The sequence below is a fragment of the Varanus komodoensis genome, unplaced genomic scaffold, assembly GCF_004798865.1.
Source record: "Varanus komodoensis strain SLA01 unplaced genomic scaffold, ASM479886v1 scaffold5, whole genome shotgun sequence".
NCBI lineage: Eukaryota > Metazoa > Chordata > Lepidosauria > Squamata > Varanidae > Varanus > Varanus komodoensis.
The window spans coordinates 52,194,066-52,213,753 of NW_025336087.1; the positions used below are offsets into that span (position 1 = coordinate 52,194,066).

General features: G+C 40.2%; 1 protein-coding gene across 3 annotated transcripts in view; it reads left to right on the top strand.

Moving 5' to 3' along the window:
* JAK2 (Janus kinase 2) overlaps positions 1 to 19,688 on the top strand; it is an 89,918-nt gene that overhangs the window by 41,312 nt on the left and 28,918 nt on the right. Inside the window, exons 2-8 of one of the 3 annotated variants that reach the window (XM_044446694.1) lie at positions 6,205 to 6,308; positions 8,669 to 8,792; positions 12,773 to 12,890; positions 13,846 to 13,991; positions 14,766 to 15,087; positions 16,073 to 16,192; positions 17,648 to 17,805. In XM_044446694.1, the coding sequence (XP_044302629.1) occupies positions 6,287 to 6,308; positions 8,669 to 8,792; positions 12,773 to 12,890; positions 13,846 to 13,991; positions 14,766 to 15,087; positions 16,073 to 16,192; positions 17,648 to 17,805 (1,010 nt within the window). In that variant the 5' untranslated portion in view covers positions 6,205 to 6,286. The remainder of the gene's footprint in view (positions 1 to 6,204; positions 6,309 to 8,668; positions 8,793 to 12,772; positions 12,891 to 13,845; positions 13,992 to 14,765; positions 15,088 to 16,072; positions 16,193 to 17,647; positions 17,806 to 19,688) is intronic. The other 2 variants (XM_044446693.1, XM_044446695.1) reach the window with 2 other exon arrangements.

Genomic DNA, 19,688 nt, shown 5'->3' on the forward strand with positions numbered 1-19,688 from the left:
ACATGACCACAGAGACTGTCTGCAGACAAATGCTGGCTCCCTCTGCTAGGAAACAGAGATGAGCACCGCCCCCTAGAGTCAGGCATGACTGAACTTCACGTCAAGGGGAAACCTTTACCTTTTAGCCATATTTTTGGCCTCTGATTATGGCAATTCTCTCTACATTAAGTTAGCATTCATCTCTGCATGAAGGTGCATTGCACATTCCTGACTCTTGTGATTTTATTTTGGTCAGGACTTGTGGGTATGACCTATCTATTCTTCTGCCAGTGCTTCTTTGAAGGAGGCTAGTCATTTTCTTCCTTGCCTGTATTCTGCCTCTTCTCTGCTGAGTATTGCACCATTTAGAAGTGTGGTATGTGACTATCCATTGAGTTCAGGCTTTATGCTAACCGTCTGAACCATGCTTTGCATTGTGTCTTGGGTCATGTGACCCTTTCTGTGCCTATAGGTGCTTCGGTTAACTTTTATACCTCTGTGTTCTTCCTTGTATTCTTGGCCTTTGCCCTGTATTATGGCAGCTGAGATGGAAGTTGGCAAGTACTCCCGTAGCTTATCATTTCCTCTTTATTCAGGGTTCAGGGCTCTGCTTCAACTTCATAACAGCACAGAATTTAAAATGCATAATGATAAAGACAAGTGTATTTTAAAAGCAACAGCACAGAACATTTTTTTTAATGCAACACTCCTGCAGTAGGGTTTTCTGCCTGTTTGAGGCAGCTTTTTCAAGCCTAATTGCTAGGAAAACATGCAACAAGGTGCAGTTGCTCACCAAAATCAACAGGGCAATTGATGCACTAACACTATTGGTGTTGTGCTCAAGTAATTTACACCAGTGCAGTGCTCCATTGGATACTACCCTGTGCGTGACAGAGATTTTCATATTTGTGTTTGTAAATGCAGTGTGCATATCATTTTGGCTCCCTGCCACTGCTGGTATCTGTCCTCCAGAAGGGGGAATGCAGTCTTTGGGCTAAATAAGTTTTCCTGCCCTTGGTCTACAATATTCATTCTCCTTGAAAAAGATGAGAATAGGAGCAGAATGATCCAACACTGCAGAGATTTTAGGATGAACTGTATTTGTAACAAGTTTGTTATGAACAAGAATAAATTTTATTTTGGGGGGGGTGTTGATTGGAGACTCACCACCACCCATCCATGATTTTAGAGCAGTTCTTAACCCAGATAGCAAGGTTTGCAATAGCAAAACAAGGTTTGCTCACTTTGGCAATTGTTATGGAAAACTGTAAGTGAAACTAGCTGGCTGTGGGAAAAGATGACAAGAATGCTAGAGGTCACAGACACATCTTAATCCTCAGCTTGACTTGGTTGTCATTCCAGATAGATAATCTTAGCACATAAGAATTCTTTTCTGTTCTATGGACTACACTCAGTTATTTTTAAAGCCTTCTGCAAAATACATATTGGGGTTTGGGTATTTAGCATAATTATGCAACATTGGATTCCACTGGCAGTGTTCCCAGAAAAGTATAGGACTGATGAAAAGTCACTTGTCTTTCTAACAATTTTGCTGCAAGATTTCTGTACCTTTAAGCTATTGTGTGCCAGGCAGAAATAAAGGGGGGCAATTTCTTTAGTATGAAAAAATGGTTGTAATCTTCCATTCCTTAATCCTTCCTTCCACACTGCTATCTGCTCTCAGGCTGGACTATTACTTATGGTGGCTTAACATGTTCTAAATTTCTTTGCAGCTATTAATTATTGTCTTGCGTACAGGCAGCCCCCAAGTTACAAACATCTGAGTTAAGAACAATCTGTACGTACAGACAAGCTGCCATACAGCCTATTAATTTTAAAAAATTACTGTGGAAAATCATCATCGCCGTAGAGAGAAAGGGAGTGAAAGGGGAGAAAGAGGGAAGCCTCCAGAGTATGGCTTCCTGCCCTGCCCATCTGGAGAGGGAAATCTCTTCTGCATTTCCTAGCTGCAAATAAGAGGTACTGGTGAGTCTGGGTGGTGGAAGATAAGATTTAGTCACATTTTTTGCAGTTTCACAGGGGTCCTGTGCCCCTAACCCCCTTGAATATGGAGATCTGACTAAATGTGATCCAACTTACATACAAATTCAGCTTAAAGATGATTTCCCATTTTCTCTGGAACTCATTTGTAACCCGGGGACTGCCTATATTGTGTCCATCTGGTTGCCAATATAAAACATTTCTTGAAGCAGCAAAAAAATGTAGCTCACTATCTGCCAAACATTGTCTTTGCTTCAGTTTTCCAAATTAAGTCAAGGTGCTGGCTCCTATTTTTGATAAATTGTTGTATGTGTTTCAAGCTAACAAAGTCCTTGCCACAGAGCCAAAATGTAGACAAAGATATATTGATCTACTTTATGATTAAACTGAAGAAAAATCATCAGCCTGTCAAGGGAGACTACCATTTGTCTGTTAGACCTCAGGTTCTTTTCCCTGCAGATAGTAATCTCCAGCTTGCCACGCTTTCTTCTGTCAATCCAGTGCCTAGGATTGTGTCCTAAATAGTTTAAGTTATCCTCATGTGTGCGTGCGTGTGTGCGTGCGTGTGTAACAGACCTGCTTTATTTGCTTCGTTATCCAGATGAAGAAAACAAAAGTGTGGTTGAGAGTAATTTATATATTTTAGGCAGGAGCGGAAAAACTTTGCTAATTTGAGAGAGTTGGGTGTAGTTACCTCAAGGATGTTGTCCTTCCATGTGTTTCTTTTGCAGTTGGAATGCTCAAACTGAACTCAAACATTGGGACTTGAGTGCAAAACCTGTACTTGAAGTACAGAGGTTGACAAAAGCTTTCTTGTATTTCAAGCCAGCAGGTCGGTCTGTTGATCAGCAGTTCAGTTCCTTGCTTGTGTCTTGTGTGAATTTTCAAGACTAATAAGACATTAAATTGAAACAGATTTTTTCCACCTTGCAAAGTAATGTGGCCTTTAAAGATCTCATAAGTATCTGTGTAAAGGCCACAGCTGTGTCAGTCATTTAGTTGTTTAAGGTAGATAACTTACTGGTCTGCTATGCTGCTGTGTTGGAGGCTTTGCTTCTAAAAAACAGCTCCAGTAGCATTTTATTGGTGCCAATTTGTGCAAGACGTGGGTTCCCATGCAGAAAGCTATTACTTAAAACTGGTGTCCAGGCTAGGGATAAGGAACCCTTTTCACCCTGTTAAGTTCTCAGCAGCTACATTCCAGTGGTGGGAACAGGCAAAGACAGTGAGTGGGATGAAACATACAAAAAGGTTTTTCGTTTAAAACTCTTACTTGTGGTAACCAAGCCTGCCTTCATTCATTCATTCATTTCTGTCATAGACTAGGAGAAGCATTTTAAAATTTTAGAATAGGGATTATTGTGCTCAAAGGCTCAGAAACTACCCAACTATTAATGGGTGAAGGAAAAGAGGGTGGGCTACCCTGGATGGCTGGATTTGGCCATCTATAAGCCTAAATTCTGAATTTGGCCCCTAAGCCTAAGCTTTTCCACTCAAGCTGCAGCCCATAGAAAGCTAGGGTACACCTGCTTACATACTAAAGGACTATGCATGGGTTTCAGAAGCCTATCCTGACTGGCATAGAAGGATGCATGGGACAAATGTTTTTCACATTCTTAGTTTCTTGTATAAATTTCCTCTCAAATTAGTAGTTGACTCATTATACACTTAATCGGAACAGAATTTGTGATTAATAGACTTAACAATCCCTGTGTCCATCACTAACTGAACTTGTATTGCCACTCCATCTTGGAGGCAGAGGTAATGCCTAGCATGATGATGAACCAAGGGTAGATTGGATTTAAATCCTATTGATTTAAATCACTAGTCATTAGATTTAAATCATGGTTTTCTACAGAATTTGCATGCATGTCTGCCAGTAGGTAGAGGAACTTCATTAAAATATTCCCAAACTGGGTCTCTTTTATGACCTGTTGCTGTTATAGGTTTTCCCCTCCATGGAAGGAATCATATGATAAACCTCAAGCTATACACAAAAGGATCCAAAGCCTTGGAGAGTGTTCTGCTCAAAAGGGTTCACTTTCATTTTTACTGCTCTCTCTCACTTCGCTTCTTGTGTAGATCACTCCCAACAATCTTCTAATCACTGAATTTCTTGAAACTCAGCATTTAAGAGGCAAGGGGTTGATTCTGTATACATTGATTTGCAAAGGAACAATGGGATTAAGGTCTTTATCAACTCTGTATGTTTATGGTATAAAATTTTTGCTGTGAAGAAGAGTCATGTAATCTTTCAAGACACAAATTCACTGTTTTTAGAACTGTAAAACCAAGCATCTATGATAATATCTTCTAGACAGAAAAATTGCCCAGTAATCTTACAGAAACCTCTGGAAGAGCATGGCGTTGTGAACAGATTAATGGAATTCATTTATCAAAAAGTTAAACATTGCATAAATATACAGCCTTATGCTACATAATTAAAAACTAATCCTTATTTCCTGATTAATAACCTTGGAACTATTACGTATCTTAAATAGAAAACTATCTTTAGATAATTTTTTTCCTCAAAAAACATTTTATTAAAAAATCCTATTTAAGTCAGAAGTCCAGTTGGTTAAAGAATATGTTTTATGTCAATTGCTAGTTAAACTTAGATTGGTTTTTTGTCATTGTTCTGGAATATTTTGCTTCAGGTAGGATTATAAGCTAATTAGTCATCCACATATAAAGCTCTGACTTTCCCTGAATTTAAAATAATCTTCTTGATTGGTGTTTAGTCCATTCTTTGGACTCAAGTCCAAAGAATGCCAGAGTTCTGCCATTCTTTTAGCAGTAAGCAGTTTTTTTTAAGCTTCATTGCTCTGGATCTGATAAAGGCTGTTCGCTGAATTGATGACCAGAGTGACTCACAAATGAGTCATCTTTTGCCCAGTGAAAGATCCATGCAACATGTGAAGAGACTCTACCAAAAGAGAAACAGTTGAATATTTGATATTTTTAAAAGGGCACATTTAGTACTGTACATCTTTGCACTTGGTCCTGACAAAGTCAAGCATTGTTCCTACATTAGTGTTTCCACATATCCTCCTGCAGCTTTTCTTTTTTTATTCAATGTATATTTCTGGAGGAATAGTAAGGAGGCATGAATAGTTGATTTGAGAAACAAGACCTTGCCAGACAAATCTTTTGCACATGCTGATTAGTGCAGACCACTGATACTTAAAACGAGCCTGCCCTTTGCTGAATACCTGTTGCTGAATTGGTTGATCTTATCTTCTCAGGGGATTATTATATAGGCTGAGTTTTTCCACCAGTGAGCAGCCACTACCCCAAACCATGCACCCAACCCCAAGTGGACAAGAGGCACAGCTGTTATAAGAAAACATAAAGAAAGAAAAAGTATGAGGATCCATTAAGTTAAAGGAAAAAATTACCACTACCTCTGCCTAGGTTTGACTACTTTAGTCTACTGTCACATCATAACCTGGTGGAGTTCAAAGACTTAGGCTAGATGGGTAGGTATGATGAACAGGTAGATTGGAGTTACCCTTACATATGCTCTTTCCTTTTCTAGATAACTTAGCATGTATATTGAAGTATCTGGCCGTCTTTTTTGCATGTGTTATTAACTTCCTTCTCCAGCTCTTTCTTACTCTTCTGGGACTGTGGGGGCAGAGGCATGTTGATCTGTGAAAAGACCACAGCCTGAGCAGTAGTTGGGGGGCTGTGACTGGCTGTGGGAGCCTGACAAAATGGCGGTCATCTGCTTCCCAGAGCAATCATATTGCCCACTGTTTATAAGGTGATGGTTGATAAAAACATGTCTCAGGATTTTTGGCATGATTTCTGATTCTTTCTGTGTCTTAGTTAAAGAGGCAGAAGATATATTCCTATTTTTTTTTCCTATTCTTCAGTTACGTTTTCAATACTGAATCCCTAAGCAGCCTACAATTGATTATTGGGTGAAATAAAAATGAAATAAATAAATATATTAAATGGATTTAATGCATATACACATGTAATTCAAACATGGTGGAGTGTGGATTTTGATCCCTGATAACTGATGAATTATAGCTCAGTTGCTACATTTTTCTCTCCAGTCAGAGGAGGTAGAAGAAAATTACATATACATCCATGGGCTGCCCGGAACTATGCCAGTCTTTGTTTTAACAACTAAGTGCAGATTTCTAGTTAAAGTATTTCAAAAGCAGGCCTTCTGATTACTGAAAGGCTGCTCCTATTCTGATTCATCCAATGCAGATTCTTTGTGGAGGCCAAATAGTGCTATTGAGGAAATAAGGCTGTTGGAGAATTTCAGATTTTGAAATGGCAAATTGAGAGGATGATGTTTCAGCATTGCTGTGGTGAGTTTCTTCAGTAGATGCCAAAGCCTACCATCAGGATATCATTATCATTATCCTGAGTTTCACAGATCATATATTTAAAGGGGTACACTAGAAGCTGCTGGAAAAGAAGGGAAAACCAACATGATAGGCTGTGGCCAAACAGCCTCTAGGTCTTTCAAGTTCAAATCCAACAATAAGTATAACAATTAATTTTCAAAAATGCCTAGATTCTGCCTTGGAAGGTATTTTAGAGGAAACTGTTTTAAAACATGGTTATTCTTTATTTGTTTGCAAACATGCCCTATTTGATCAGTTCTCCCCTTATTTGATCAGTTGTCCTGTTTACAAGACTGAAAAAACATTTATTTATTTATTTATTTATTAAAACATTTTTATGCTGCCCCATTCGCCGAAGCCTCGGGGCGGCTTACAACAATAAATTAAATAATAATAATAAATTAAAAATATAAACATTAGAATAAAATACAAACATACAATATAAAATAAGCCGCCCTGGCCAGATAAAATTCAATAATATTAACATTTAAAATGCCGCTTAAATAAAAAGGTCTTCGCCTGGCACCGAAAAACAAATAATGACGGCGCCAGGCGGACCTCTCTGGGGAGCGCATTCCATAACTTAGGCGCCACTGCAGAGAAAGCCCTCCTCCGAGTACCCACCCTTCTAATTTCTTTCATGGAGGGTTCCTGGAGAAGGGCCTCTCCCGCCAATCTCAGGGGGCAGCTGGGCATATATGGACATAAGCGCTCCTTTAGGTAACCAGGACCCAAGCCGTTTAGGGCTTTATAGGTCATCACCAACACCTTGAATTGGGCCCGGACTTCAATGGGAAGCCAGTGAAGCTGACGGAGAACTGGAGTCATGTGGACATAACGCCCAGTCCCCGTCAGCAGCCTGGCAGCTCTATTTTGAACCAATTGAAGTATCCGGACCGTCTTCAAGGGTAGCCCCACGTAGAGCACGTTACAGAAGTCAAGACGGGAAGTCACCAGTGCATGTGTCACTGTCGCCAGGCAGTCGTACTCCAGGTAGGGGTGCAGCTGATGAATCAGCTGAAGCTGGAGGAAAGTGCTCCTCGCCACTGCTGTTAGTCCAGATTTGGATAATAGTCAGATGCTCATCTCATCTACAGAAAATAGAGTTTTTCTGTCAGTTGATGATGTGAGAAATTCTTAGATGCTAGAGTAGGGGACAGCATGATCATCAGTGAAATTGATTATTTTACTAAATATTAAATAATTTTCCAAAATGATTCCTGTTTCTCTTTTTTCATGGGTGTTTGTTATTGTTGCTTTGACAATAAAGATATCATTTATTTATTTATTTATTTATTTATTTATTTATTTATTTATTTATTTATTTAAAACATTTCTATGCTGCCCCCATCATAACAAAGCCTCGGGGCGGCTCACATGTTTATGTACCTTGATGCAGTGGAAGCTTCTGTCAGGTTTGGCAGTTTAAACACACACGTACAGAGAGAGAGGGAGAGGGAGAGAGAGAGAGAGAGCGCGCGCCACATGATTCTAAAGGAGTCTTCAGCCAGCTGCAGCAGATTCAGAGGAGTCAGGAATTGCAAGGGGAGTGGTGAATGTTGGAAAGTCATACACATAACAAACTACAGAAATAAGCTGGCTCAGAGCACTTTCTGTCAGCAGAGGAACTTTCTGCTTTAGGCTATAATCCTGCATATATTTACACAGAAAATCTTCTACAACTCCCAGCAAGCTTTCCATATAGCTGCACCTGTATTTTGGCATCCACTGTTTTGCACATGTCCACTTCCCTGCACTCTAGCTGCCCCTGCCAACATGTGTATGTAAAACTGCCAGTTTGAGATTAACATTACACACATTTGATAAAGTGGGCTATAGTTTATAAAACACCTTCCCCAAGAATAATGTTTAGGCAGAAAAAAGAAATGCTGGAAGTTGTAAGACTGTTATCTATCTAAATATGCTAGGATGGTACCCTTAATTTCTGTTGTTTTGAGTTGCAAAAGTATGTCTAACATGTGAAGTTGAAGTCTGTGATGACAGCATTTTATGGAATGGCTGCTACTTTGAGAGCTGAGCATGTCTCTCAAGATACTCTCTCTAAAGTTTGACCATGATTACCATACCTGTGTGAAAACTGATCAATGTTTCCATTTATTCCTTTACAGGGACTAAATTTATTGTAATCTGAGTGTTTTCTTAAGCTTCACTATGGTAGCCTTTTGAGATTTAAAATCCAACTGAAAATAGTGAATCCTTGCTAGTGCTACCAAGGTCAACACACTTCATATTACTTTTAAAAGTACCATATTTTTAAAAGGACATTGTAACTAGACATTTTTCCTCTGTTGATTTACCAGGTATCCTGCCAGTGTACCACAACATGTTTGCATTAATGAATCAGACAGACCGAAGCTGGTATCCTCCAAATCATACCTTCCAAATAGAGGGATCAGCAACTCTCACTGTACTATACCGAATAAGGTAGTATTGGTACTTTATGTACAAATAACTATTTGTTAATCAGTTGTCTTTTTTAAAAGGGTAATATAAGAAATCAAACAATTCTTGTAATCTATGTTTTTTCATTTCACTTCATTTTCAGCGAGGTTTATAATGGGAATTATGCTGTTTATCCATGTATTCTATTTACATTTTATGGCCAGCCATAGCCCATTACTGACTTGCTTAAATCAAGAGTACTTGCGTTCATTCATTTAGTAATTTCTTTTATGGATACATCGAATTTAGTGAAACACAGGGTGGCTTGAATTGCAGTTACACTACAATCCTGTGCAATATTTACCTCGAAGTAAATGAGATTGTATTTGGTAGAAATTATTCTCAAAGAAGTATGTGTAAGGTTGCAGCTTTCTGTTTCTGGTAACAAAGGTGCTGTTTCTGAATAATATTTGTGTTGGCTAATATAGCCTGGTTCAATAGGATTGAGTAAGGATCTTAGCTCTTATCAAATGTATCATGGTGTCAATTAATGGATTGTTTTCAGACTTGAACATTTCTTTAGTCAGAATGACTATGGAATATTTTTATATATTAACATACTGGCTGTCTTACGGAGAGATTTGGTCCTTCTAGTCCCTTCTTGTCTACTTTGACTGGCAGAAACACTCAGAAGTTTGGGGCAGGGATCTTTCCTGCCCTGATAGTAGAGATGGTTTACCTGGAGAAGCTGGGATAGACCTTGGAACTCTGAGCAGGGAAAGCATCTGTGGTCACTTTCATCAGCATATTTTAGGAGCTGGATCACAATACTCTAGTGTGCACACTTTTTTTGGTGCCTAGTGATTGGGAAGATCCCCACTTGCCATCTTCTGGGTCCCTTTTCTTAATTTCCTTTTACCTCAGATTGGAATTAAGACATAAATGAACTGAGGTGGCTGAAGAAGTCTAAGCCACCTTCTTTCCACAACTTTTAGGGGTGAGAGAGGAACTGGTGGTGTTTTCTGCTTAGTAGCTTGCCTCCCTTATTTATTGTTTGTGTGTGTTTGTGTTCTTTGGCCTCCCTCAAAGCTTTGAGGTTTACCTGAGACTCTCGCCATGTTGCCAAGGCAACAAGAATGTGTAGCAGCCTCTCTAATAACTGAGCTAGCTTCTTCCACTTTGCTTTTGGTGGCTGTTTTCTTCTTCCAGAGTGGAACCCCTCCCCAAGCAGTCAGGCCCAAAGGAGAGACACATATGCATGCATGTATGCATACTATCTATAGTGTGTGTGCATGTATGCGCACATGTATGCATTGATGTGTAAAATTAGAACATTGCATTGATTTGCAATTAGATTGCTGCTTCACATGTTCAAGTAGCAATCTTAATCTGAGATTATGTCTCTGTTAGCATATGGTAGCAACAGATCACGAGTTATTTAGCTGTGATTTGTTGGGGCATGTGCTTGGCATGTGCTGCCACCATTTTGCAAATACAATAACCAATTAGAAGTTATTCTGTGACCTGGGCATTGTGGGTTAATCTTGGACCAAGCAGTGCACAGTTAATTAACAGCTAATTGTCATTCTATGTCGGTCATCATTATATGCAACCCCTGCTCTGTGGTTTAGCTGTGGGTTGCTAATCATGGGAAACCCAAGAATAAAACCCATGGTTGGTTCTTTGGTTGTGAACCCTGGGTTCTTAACATGGTTGAATAATAGTGCAGGGTGTGCTGGTAATGACAACTCACAATTCAACAATAACACAGCTTTTTGTTGTTGATAGTTGTGAAGTCGTATCCGACCCATCGCAACCCCATGGACAACGTTCCTCCAGGCCTTCCTGTCCTGCACCATCCCCCAAGTCCACTTAAGCTCACATCAACTGCTTCAGTGACTCCATCTGGCTGCCTCATTCTCTGCCATCCCCTTCTTCTTTTGCCTTCAATTGTTCCCAGCATTAGGCTCTTCTCCAGTGAGTCCTTCCTTCTCATTAGGTGGCCAAAGTATTTGAGTTTCATCTTCAGTATCTGGCCTTCTAAAGAGCAGTCAGGGTTGATCTCCTCTAGGATGGACTGGTTTGATTGCCTCGCAGTCTAAGGGACTCGCAGGAGTCTTTTCCAGCACCACAATCCAAAGGCCTCAATGCTTCGGCGGTCAGCCTTCCTTATGGTCCAGCTTTCACAGCATGTGAATATAAATGTGATTGGAGATTTTTTTTCAAAAAGTATGCCTTGATGTATTGCCAAATTAGTCAGTTCCTATGCGTGCAGCAATCTCCACGTGGAAATGAGGCAGTGTGTGGCTGTCATTTACAAGGCAGGAAAAAGAAGCCATCGTCACATCTTTTCATTTCCCGATTATATGAACCTGGTCAGTTTGTGTTAATTAGGAAAAAAAGCATGAGACACTCCCTGGACATGGTGAGCCTTCTCTTGAATAAGGAGTATGCCTCCATGCGATCCTGAGTCCTACAGAGAACAATCTTGCTATTGCTATCAGGCAACGCCAGAAAGATATGAACTAAAAGTAGCTTTGGCAGAGGCCAAGCTGTTTGACAAAATGATGAATAAATCTGCTTTATGGTGGTGACATAAATCAGATCATGGTGCAACATCTTTGCTGTGGCAATAAGAAGTTTCCACATGATCTGGTACAGATTTTCTGGGAGGCAGTGAATTCTGGCATTTTCCAGGAAACAGTTTTTCATAATTAGCACCATTTGTTTATGGTTTGTTTTTATTCTGATGAATAAAGTGTTGCTGCACAGCAGGGGTTTTCCAGCCTTTTTTGTCTGCAAAACCTGTGGGCTTATTTGACATGATTAAAGTTTATATATTTATTTATTTATTAGATTTATATCCCACCTTTTTTTCTTACGAAGAAGGCAGAGTGGCTTACATAGTTTTCCTCCTTCTGTTGTCAGTCTTATCTGCACAATAACAACCTTGCGAGTATGTTGAACCAAGAATCTATGGTCCAAAGTCATCCAATTGGCTCCATGACTAAGCAGGGATTTAGAAATCAGGTCTCCTGAGTTCCAGTCCTGTGGTCTTAACCACTGCACCAAACTCTCTTATTTCCCTAGGCACCACTACAGCTTGACTGTTGGGGTGGCAATCACAAAACTAGGAGTTCCAGTGTGTGTTCATGGATGTGCATCTTGTGCATGCTACACATAGATTCTCCCCCCAGCACCACCGCTTTGTTTTCCTTCCTGAATTCTTCCCCTTTCTTTCTGTCCCTTCGGCCCTTCCTTCCATTTCTCCATCGATCGCTTTGGCTGCTCTGCCTCCCTGAGTTCCTCACTCCCTCTCTGGTTCCTTTCCCACATCAGGTCTATTTCTGTTTCTCCTCTAGCCTCGCTCCCTCCCTCCCTCCCTCCCTCCCTCACCTTTGTCTCTCTTTGGCCCTCCCTTCTTACCTCCTTACTTTCTCTGATTCTTTCTGTCTGTCTTCTTTCCTCCCTCCCTGCTTCACCTTTCTCTCCCCATGCCCATGTAACTGAATGGAGCAATTTTTCCATTTGTTTGCATGGGGGTTAAAAAGGCCATCCACCACAAAACACCTAACGCCCCCCACATCATTTTTCTACAGGTCAGCTGTTTTGCTCCCATATAGAAGCCCAGGGAGTAGTTCTTCATAGGAGTACTGAGAAGTGAAAATAACTTTGTGGGTGCCTCAGCTCTGCCAGGTGGGTGCAGAGGTCCCTGTGAGCACTGTGTTGGAGACCCCTGCTTTATATACTTGATGTTTGGTAGAATTTGACTCAACTGAAACTTAATCTGGTTGTGTAAGCTCGGTAATAGTTGGCTTTAATGAGCATTGAGTTTGAATTCAGACTTCATTTTTTAAAAGCAACAGGCACAGCTTTGAATTCAGTGGCAAATTGAAAGTGTGTGAAAATACACAGATTCTGAATTTTATATAGGAGTAGCCTTTGTTTTATTTTAGCATCATGTTTGATCATGTCTCATCTTGTACAAACATGGATATATGACACAGCATGTCTCCCAACAGGTTTTATTTTCCACACTGGTATTGCAGCAGCAATAAGCGAGCGTATCGGTATGGAGTTTCCCGAGGCACAGAGAATCCTGTCCTTGATGATGTTGTCATGTCCTATTTGTATGCTCAGGTAACACTGAATGAAATAGTATTATTTGAGTCTGTATGTATTTGGGTCTGCTCTCTGTGCCTTTACTAATGAATTAGAAGGTCTTGGTAGACCAGGGCTATTCATTATTCTCCGAGTGGAAACAATTCTGGCAAAAAAAGAAAATCAGTATGAGAACTGCTCTTTGCCTTACCACCTCCATATTAATTAATTAATTAATTAATTAAAAGCTATTCTATCCTATCCCCTATAGAACATCTCGGGACGACTTACAATCCCTCTCTCTCTCTCTCTCCCCACCTTCCCCTCTCCCTCTCCACATCCACCTGCCTGCCAGTTTGTCTCCCTCTTCTCACCTGCCTAAACCATGGAAGGAGGGATGCCCCTGGAACTTTACCATGGCATAGGGGATCTCCAGAAATATTCCTGGTACTGCAAAGTCTGGTTGTAAGGAAAGAACTGTTAGAGCCAGAACTGTTTCGGCATGGGCACCTTTCTTGCCCATGCAGCTCTTCAGGAGAGCTTGGCTGCATGCTGGTGCTGTCTGAGAGGATTTGCAGAGGGTGTGTGTAGGGGTTTGGAGAAATTTGTGGCAGTGGCAGCAGATCTTCCTGGCACATGAGGGCAGGATTTACCCCAGTTCATGTTCTTAAATTGAGCAGAGAGAAGGAAAGGTTGGGGCACTCTGGAAGCTTTTATGGGCTGCCAGTAGTGTGTGTGGGCCTTGCAGTGAAGCCCAGGGAGTGTTGATGGTTTCATGAGACTCGTAGGCCATTATCTCATTGAATTAAAAAAAACAGAACAGACCTAAGAGTAACAGCAATACACTGATGTACTGTGAGTTCTGGACTGATTCTTGTGTCTCTCTAAAACTCCTATCTTCTGTCTGATTCAATCACTGCTGAAATAAAAAGTAAATAAAAAGAGAGGCATGCAGGCATTAATCCTCATTTCTTTGCCCTCTGCTTGCATTCAGTGGCGAGATGATTTTGTCCATGGTTGGGTAAAGATGCCTGTTACTCACGAATCACAAGAAGAATGTCTTGGCATGGCTGTTCTTGATATGATGAGAAGAGCTAAAGAAACGGACCAAACTCCATTAGCCATCTACAATTCTATGAGGTAATTATTTTTGCAGCTGTACACCTAATACACATACATATTCCAAAGAAATTCCCTGTGAAATGCCTCTTGGGGATGTTCCTCATCTGGGCAATCCAAATGGAACATTTCCACCAATACATGGGTGTTGGTACAAAGTGGAGCATACATGGGGTTTCTAAAGACATCTCTAATAGTGATGGACAGAAGTGGTAGGATGTGGGTGGGATGCAGAATTGTCCAATGGCAGTTACTAATCCTTGTTTTGAATTTGCCAACAAAAATCCCTTTATACAGTCACGAGGATTAGAAAAATTACTGTATCTGACAATTGCAATGATCTTTCAGAAATGATAGATGAAATATTCAGATTTGTTGGCCAAGATCCAGATATGTAGTTGCAGAAACAGAAAGGAAAGTCCACAGTTTTTTGGTTGTTCCTTCTTCCTTCAGCAGTATCTTATGCCAATTACTGGGGTTGTTGTATTAGAGAGCTTCCCATTCCTTAGAAACAGATAGAGGGTTTTAGGGCTTATGCTAGGACAGGAGAGTTGAGGTAGCCCCATTCTGTTCAAGAAATTAGGGTTCAAGCCAATTTTCCAAAATACATGTTGTTCTAACCCTTTCCCAAGCACATTGGTGCAGTAAACATAAATCCTTATTTTTAAAGAGATCTGATGGTTTGGTTGAAAAATATAGGAAAGAGATCACCCCTTGTCCAACACATGCATGCGCACTTTTTTCCGTTATCGTGGATATTTTGCCACTCACTGGAATTTGGTTTTGTATTCACAGCTACAAACTGTTTTTGCCCAAATGCATCAGAGAGAAAATCCAAGATTATCATATTCTAACACGAAAGAGAATACGATACAGGTTCCGCAAATTTATTCAGCAGTTTAGCCAGTGCAAAGCAACTGCCAGAAACTTGAAACTGAAGTATCTCATTAATTTGGAGAACCTCCAGTCTGCTTTCTACTCAGAAGTATTTGAAGTAAAGGAGCCTGGGAAAGAACCTTCAGAGGAAGATGGTTTTGCAACCATTATTATATCTGGAAATGATGGGATTCGGTGCTCCAGAGGGAGACACAAAGACTGTGAAGAACTGGCGGAACAAGTAATCTCTACTAACGCTGTTTCATATCGATTACTATAAAGTCTTATAAAATATCACTGATATTAGCCAATACATGGCTAGTTAGAAACTGGTGGATTTTAAAAAATAGCTCTTTATTATACCTATCCCCATATATAGCATTACATCCAAGTATGAACAGGAGGAATTGAACAACAACTCCATTCATGCCTATTATCTATCCCCTTAGATAGGGCTCAGTGACATCCACAGAAAGAACATAAGCTGGCCATATCTTCTGTCAGCATTGCTTGAAATAGGGCATTCTGTGCACAGGACATGGGCATGGTGTGGTTAGCTTTTTATCCATTGCATCTGCATATTTTTCCCCTAGAATTTTTGGCATTCACTTTCTGTCTCTGCATTTATTAATGTTTCTAGAAGTAAAATGATAGGTTTTAAAATGCCGAAGCAACTATGAGGCTAGACTTTCATTGGAAGATGTGGAAAAACTCTCCATCGCTCACTTAAGGCCTAATAAGAAATAATGGTTTCCCATTATTAAAGGGGACATGATGAGTCATGGACTCATGTGCTCCACTTTTCTCCTCTTTGCAAACTGGAAACTCCGAGGAGGATAAGCATTTGATTTGACACTAACTTCCCTCTGGCATCTAATTGGGGAACTGTGACTTGTTTAAGCTATGGTTAATGAAAGCTAGTTAGGATTGAATCATGGTTTCAGATGCTTGTTTACCTTAAATAATGGTTTAAACAAACCACAGTTTCCTGATTTCAAATAGTTTAAAATTGAAAACAGAAGTTTTTGGTACTGTTTTGAAGCCACAGGAGCACAGAAGAAAGGGGATACATAAGTATAAGATTTTCTGCTGCTTGTTTTAGAAATGGGAAACTTGGCTATCTAATATAATGTTAGAATTGTATCCATTTAAGTTAGTAGCTTCTAAACGTTTAGCTTAAACACTCATAATTAAATGGTTCTGCAATAAATCTCTATCTTTCTTAGGACATACAATCCTACTGCGATTTTCCTGATATTATTGATGTCAGTATTAAGCAAGCAAGCCAGGAAGGCTCTGGTGAGAGTAGAATTGTAACCATTCACAAGCAAGACAGCAAGAATCTGGTATAGTAGCTTACTCTTTTGGTTATATTGTATTTGTATGTATTAATTGGCTAAATTGGACTGAGTGCTTTGTGTAATTTGCATTATTCTGTTATGTAGATTGGGTTTACACAGTACAGCTACCCATCATTGGTGACAAGCCACTCTGGATTGCCATGTCATGTAAACTCAGACCAGTTTCAGCACAGTAGCTTGTTTCTGGGCAGCAACCCACCTGATGCATTCAGATTTCATATGTATACTTTCTTCTCCAAACTACCCTATCATTCCATGCCTAAATCCCTCTTTCCAAAAAAATAAAATAAAATAAAATCTTACAGCTATCAATTGTGTCAGCAAAAATGGGTCGTGATGTACTTTTCCATCTTCCCAAGCACCCAGGGTTTTAGGAGTGGGGGACAGTGGGGAACAACGGGACCAAAGTGGAATGCTCAAACTCCTGAGGATCTCACTGCAAAGGAAGGGAAAACACTGCTGCTCCTTTTCACAAGCAAAGATTACTCACGACTTTGCTTTCCCTTGACAGCTCATCTTTTGATAGTTATCTATGGAAAGCAACATTTAAAATAGACTTATTTTTAATTAGAAAAAATAAACTTACAGCTTCTTGGTACCTGCTGATGTGCAGGAGACACTTGTACAAATTTTTATAAAAAGACAATTTGGGCACATTTGGAGCACAATTAAAGAGGGTGTATCTAGTGAAACCCTCCCTAATGCGCCTTTTGGGCGTTTGCAGGGAATATCATCAGTTGTCAAATTGGAGATTTCAAAGGGCAATTGCCAGAGAGAGAGAGAGAGAAGAAAAAGTAAAAGAAAAAAGGGGGGAAAGCTGTGGTAAGCCAAAAGTGGCTTGAAGTTATGGCAAGGAAAGGAGACAGGTCAGCTTAAGCTGTGGCATCTCTGGGATATGGTCTGGAGTACTGAATGGGAAGCAAGGAAATAACGACCCATGGTGACCCACCATGGCTTATTGGCAGGGTTGGGTTAGCATGATATATGAACTTGTTCACTTTGTTTTGATACAATGTCCAAGCTCTGCTAGAGCAACAAATATTTTCATGCTTTTCATGCAGGCTGTTCAAATCTCTTACTGGTACTCAGTGTTAAGTTCAACATTACTCAATAACATGATGGAAGGTTTTTGTTTTTATCTTGATAATTTTTTTGTTCTCCTGAAACATAAACAAACCTTTGCCCTTCAATCTATCTAGGCTTTTCAAAACGTCTGTTTTCTCTAGTGTAATAAAGGATTATTGTAGCAAATAAATCTTAATCTACTCACAAAAGAAGAATTCACCGATGCCAGCTTAGAAATTTATTGACTGCTCTTTTCAGTGTTTGGTACATGGGCAAGTCAACAATTTAATACATATGATATTCATATAAGTTTTATATATACCTAATAAAATATGTCTCAAGTCCTTTCTCTGTCTTTCCCCCTTATCTTTGCAGGAAGCTGAATTTCATTCATTAAGAGATGCTCTTTCCTTTGTTTCATTAATTGATGGATACTATAGATTAACTGTAGATTCTCATCATTATCTCTGTAAAGAAGTAGTACCTCCTTCAGTTCTTGAAAATATCCAGAGCAACTGCCATGGGCCAATTTCGTAAGTAGCAATTTGTGTTAACACTTTGCAAGGGGTTTTCCTAGAACCACAGGAAAAGGGAATTCTACTTTCTATAATTTCCCTTTTCCAATCAAGATTTGGGTTGAAAAATTGGTCTTTCATGCATGTAGCCAGTGCAGATTTTGACCTAGATATGTGCCTTACAACATTCATTTTGTGCCCCATTAATTGGGTAGGTGCCTATCCCCATCCAGAATCAGTTTCTATAAGCAGAAACATCAAAGGGCTTTTAGGGAAGGTCTCCCTGTTTCCTTTTGCAATACACTCAATCTTGTTTAATTCACCCTCAAAACTTAATGCAGAGTCTTAAATAGGTGCTTACATTCTCTGTTCTGTTCGCAATCTTTAAGAATCCCCAGTCATAATTGTGAGGTTGATGTATAATGTCAAAAGCAGAGAACTTCTTAATGTGTTCCTCTAGCAGAAATAGAATTTACATTGTGGAGAAAGAAAAGGGAAATCAGATATCAGTATCCTGAATAATTGTGGGGGAGCACAGAAAATTGCTAGCAAAGGAAATTGCTTTTGGTATAAATGTTAATTTCTTGTTAACTTTTCTGTATGGACTTGGGAAGAAATTGTTCCAGGCTATGCAAATGTACTTTTGTATAGCATTTCCTTGTTTTCCTTGTTGTGAACTTGTGTGATGCACTTTAGTTAAGATAACCATGCTTAATAAAACAGAGTTACACAGGATAAGATTTATTGAAGCCAGAGAACAGTGTCCATCTTCAGGAAATCCTACCAGTAGAATGCAAGGTTTCTCTCTGAGTTCCTCTGGGCAGGAGTCTCCACATCTGCAAAGCTTGGGCCTGACTTTGGCCCAAGGTTTATGAGTTTGTTTGGGGCTTCTTTGCAATCTACTTTTTATTGTCTTCATTTTATATTTGCAAAGTTCCTTGTTGCTTTCCCCTCCCTTCCCACTCCATCTGGCGGGGGATTTGAGCACTAAACAGTATCAGAGGAAAAAGGAGGGTGGAGTGACCTTCTTCCCCACTACTGTCTTTTGGTATTTTCCTGTTGGGTTCCCTTTGTTGATGGAAGATAGCTTTGGCGGCGGAGTTGGCATTTTCACGTACTCTTGAACCATGTGTGAGAGGCTGAAACTAGCTCCTCCCAGTTCCACTGTTGGATATCTTCCATCAGTGGAAAGACACCCACTGGATGCTATTCTTTCTCTTCCTTCTTTCTTCATCCCATTCTCTGTCCTACGATCGAAGACTGCTGCTGATCAATATTGAACTACCCTGTTTTAGTTCTATCCCCCTCCTGTCTTCATGGCAGGAAGCTGAGGAAACAAAACATGGTCTAACTCCCCCCCCCCAAAAAAAATCCATTGGAACTGGACGAAAATCATGGATATTTGAACAGCTTTGAGCATCAACTGCTGTCTTACCCACCCCTCGGTAAGACAGAAGGAAAAAACGTAATCTTTTAAGTCCTGACTGGACCACTCTCCTCCTGCTCACAATTCTTTATGGCAGGAGTGCACCAGCACACTTGGCATAGAGGTCTCAACCAAGCCATTCAGCCATTTTGGTCAGAGTAAAGCCGCACTGGTACAGGTGTGAAGCAGCGCAGCCATTGGTCTCTGAGACCTCTGGGTCATAAACACAGGTGTGCCTCACTAGGCTGTTTGGGCAGGGGAGGAACGTGTGGTTCTTGTGTACCTTTTGATTTCTCATCCTAGACTCTGCTAGTAGGATCCCTGAGAAGCTGTAAGATTAGACCACACCCACTGAAGAGCTTTTACTTTTTTAGCTCAGACTATTGGCAGAAACAGGCCTGGGTGAAGATGATGTACTGGCCCCTGCCACAGCATGTGCTTCCTGGAATCTCCCTGTGTCTTTGAGGCAGGCATT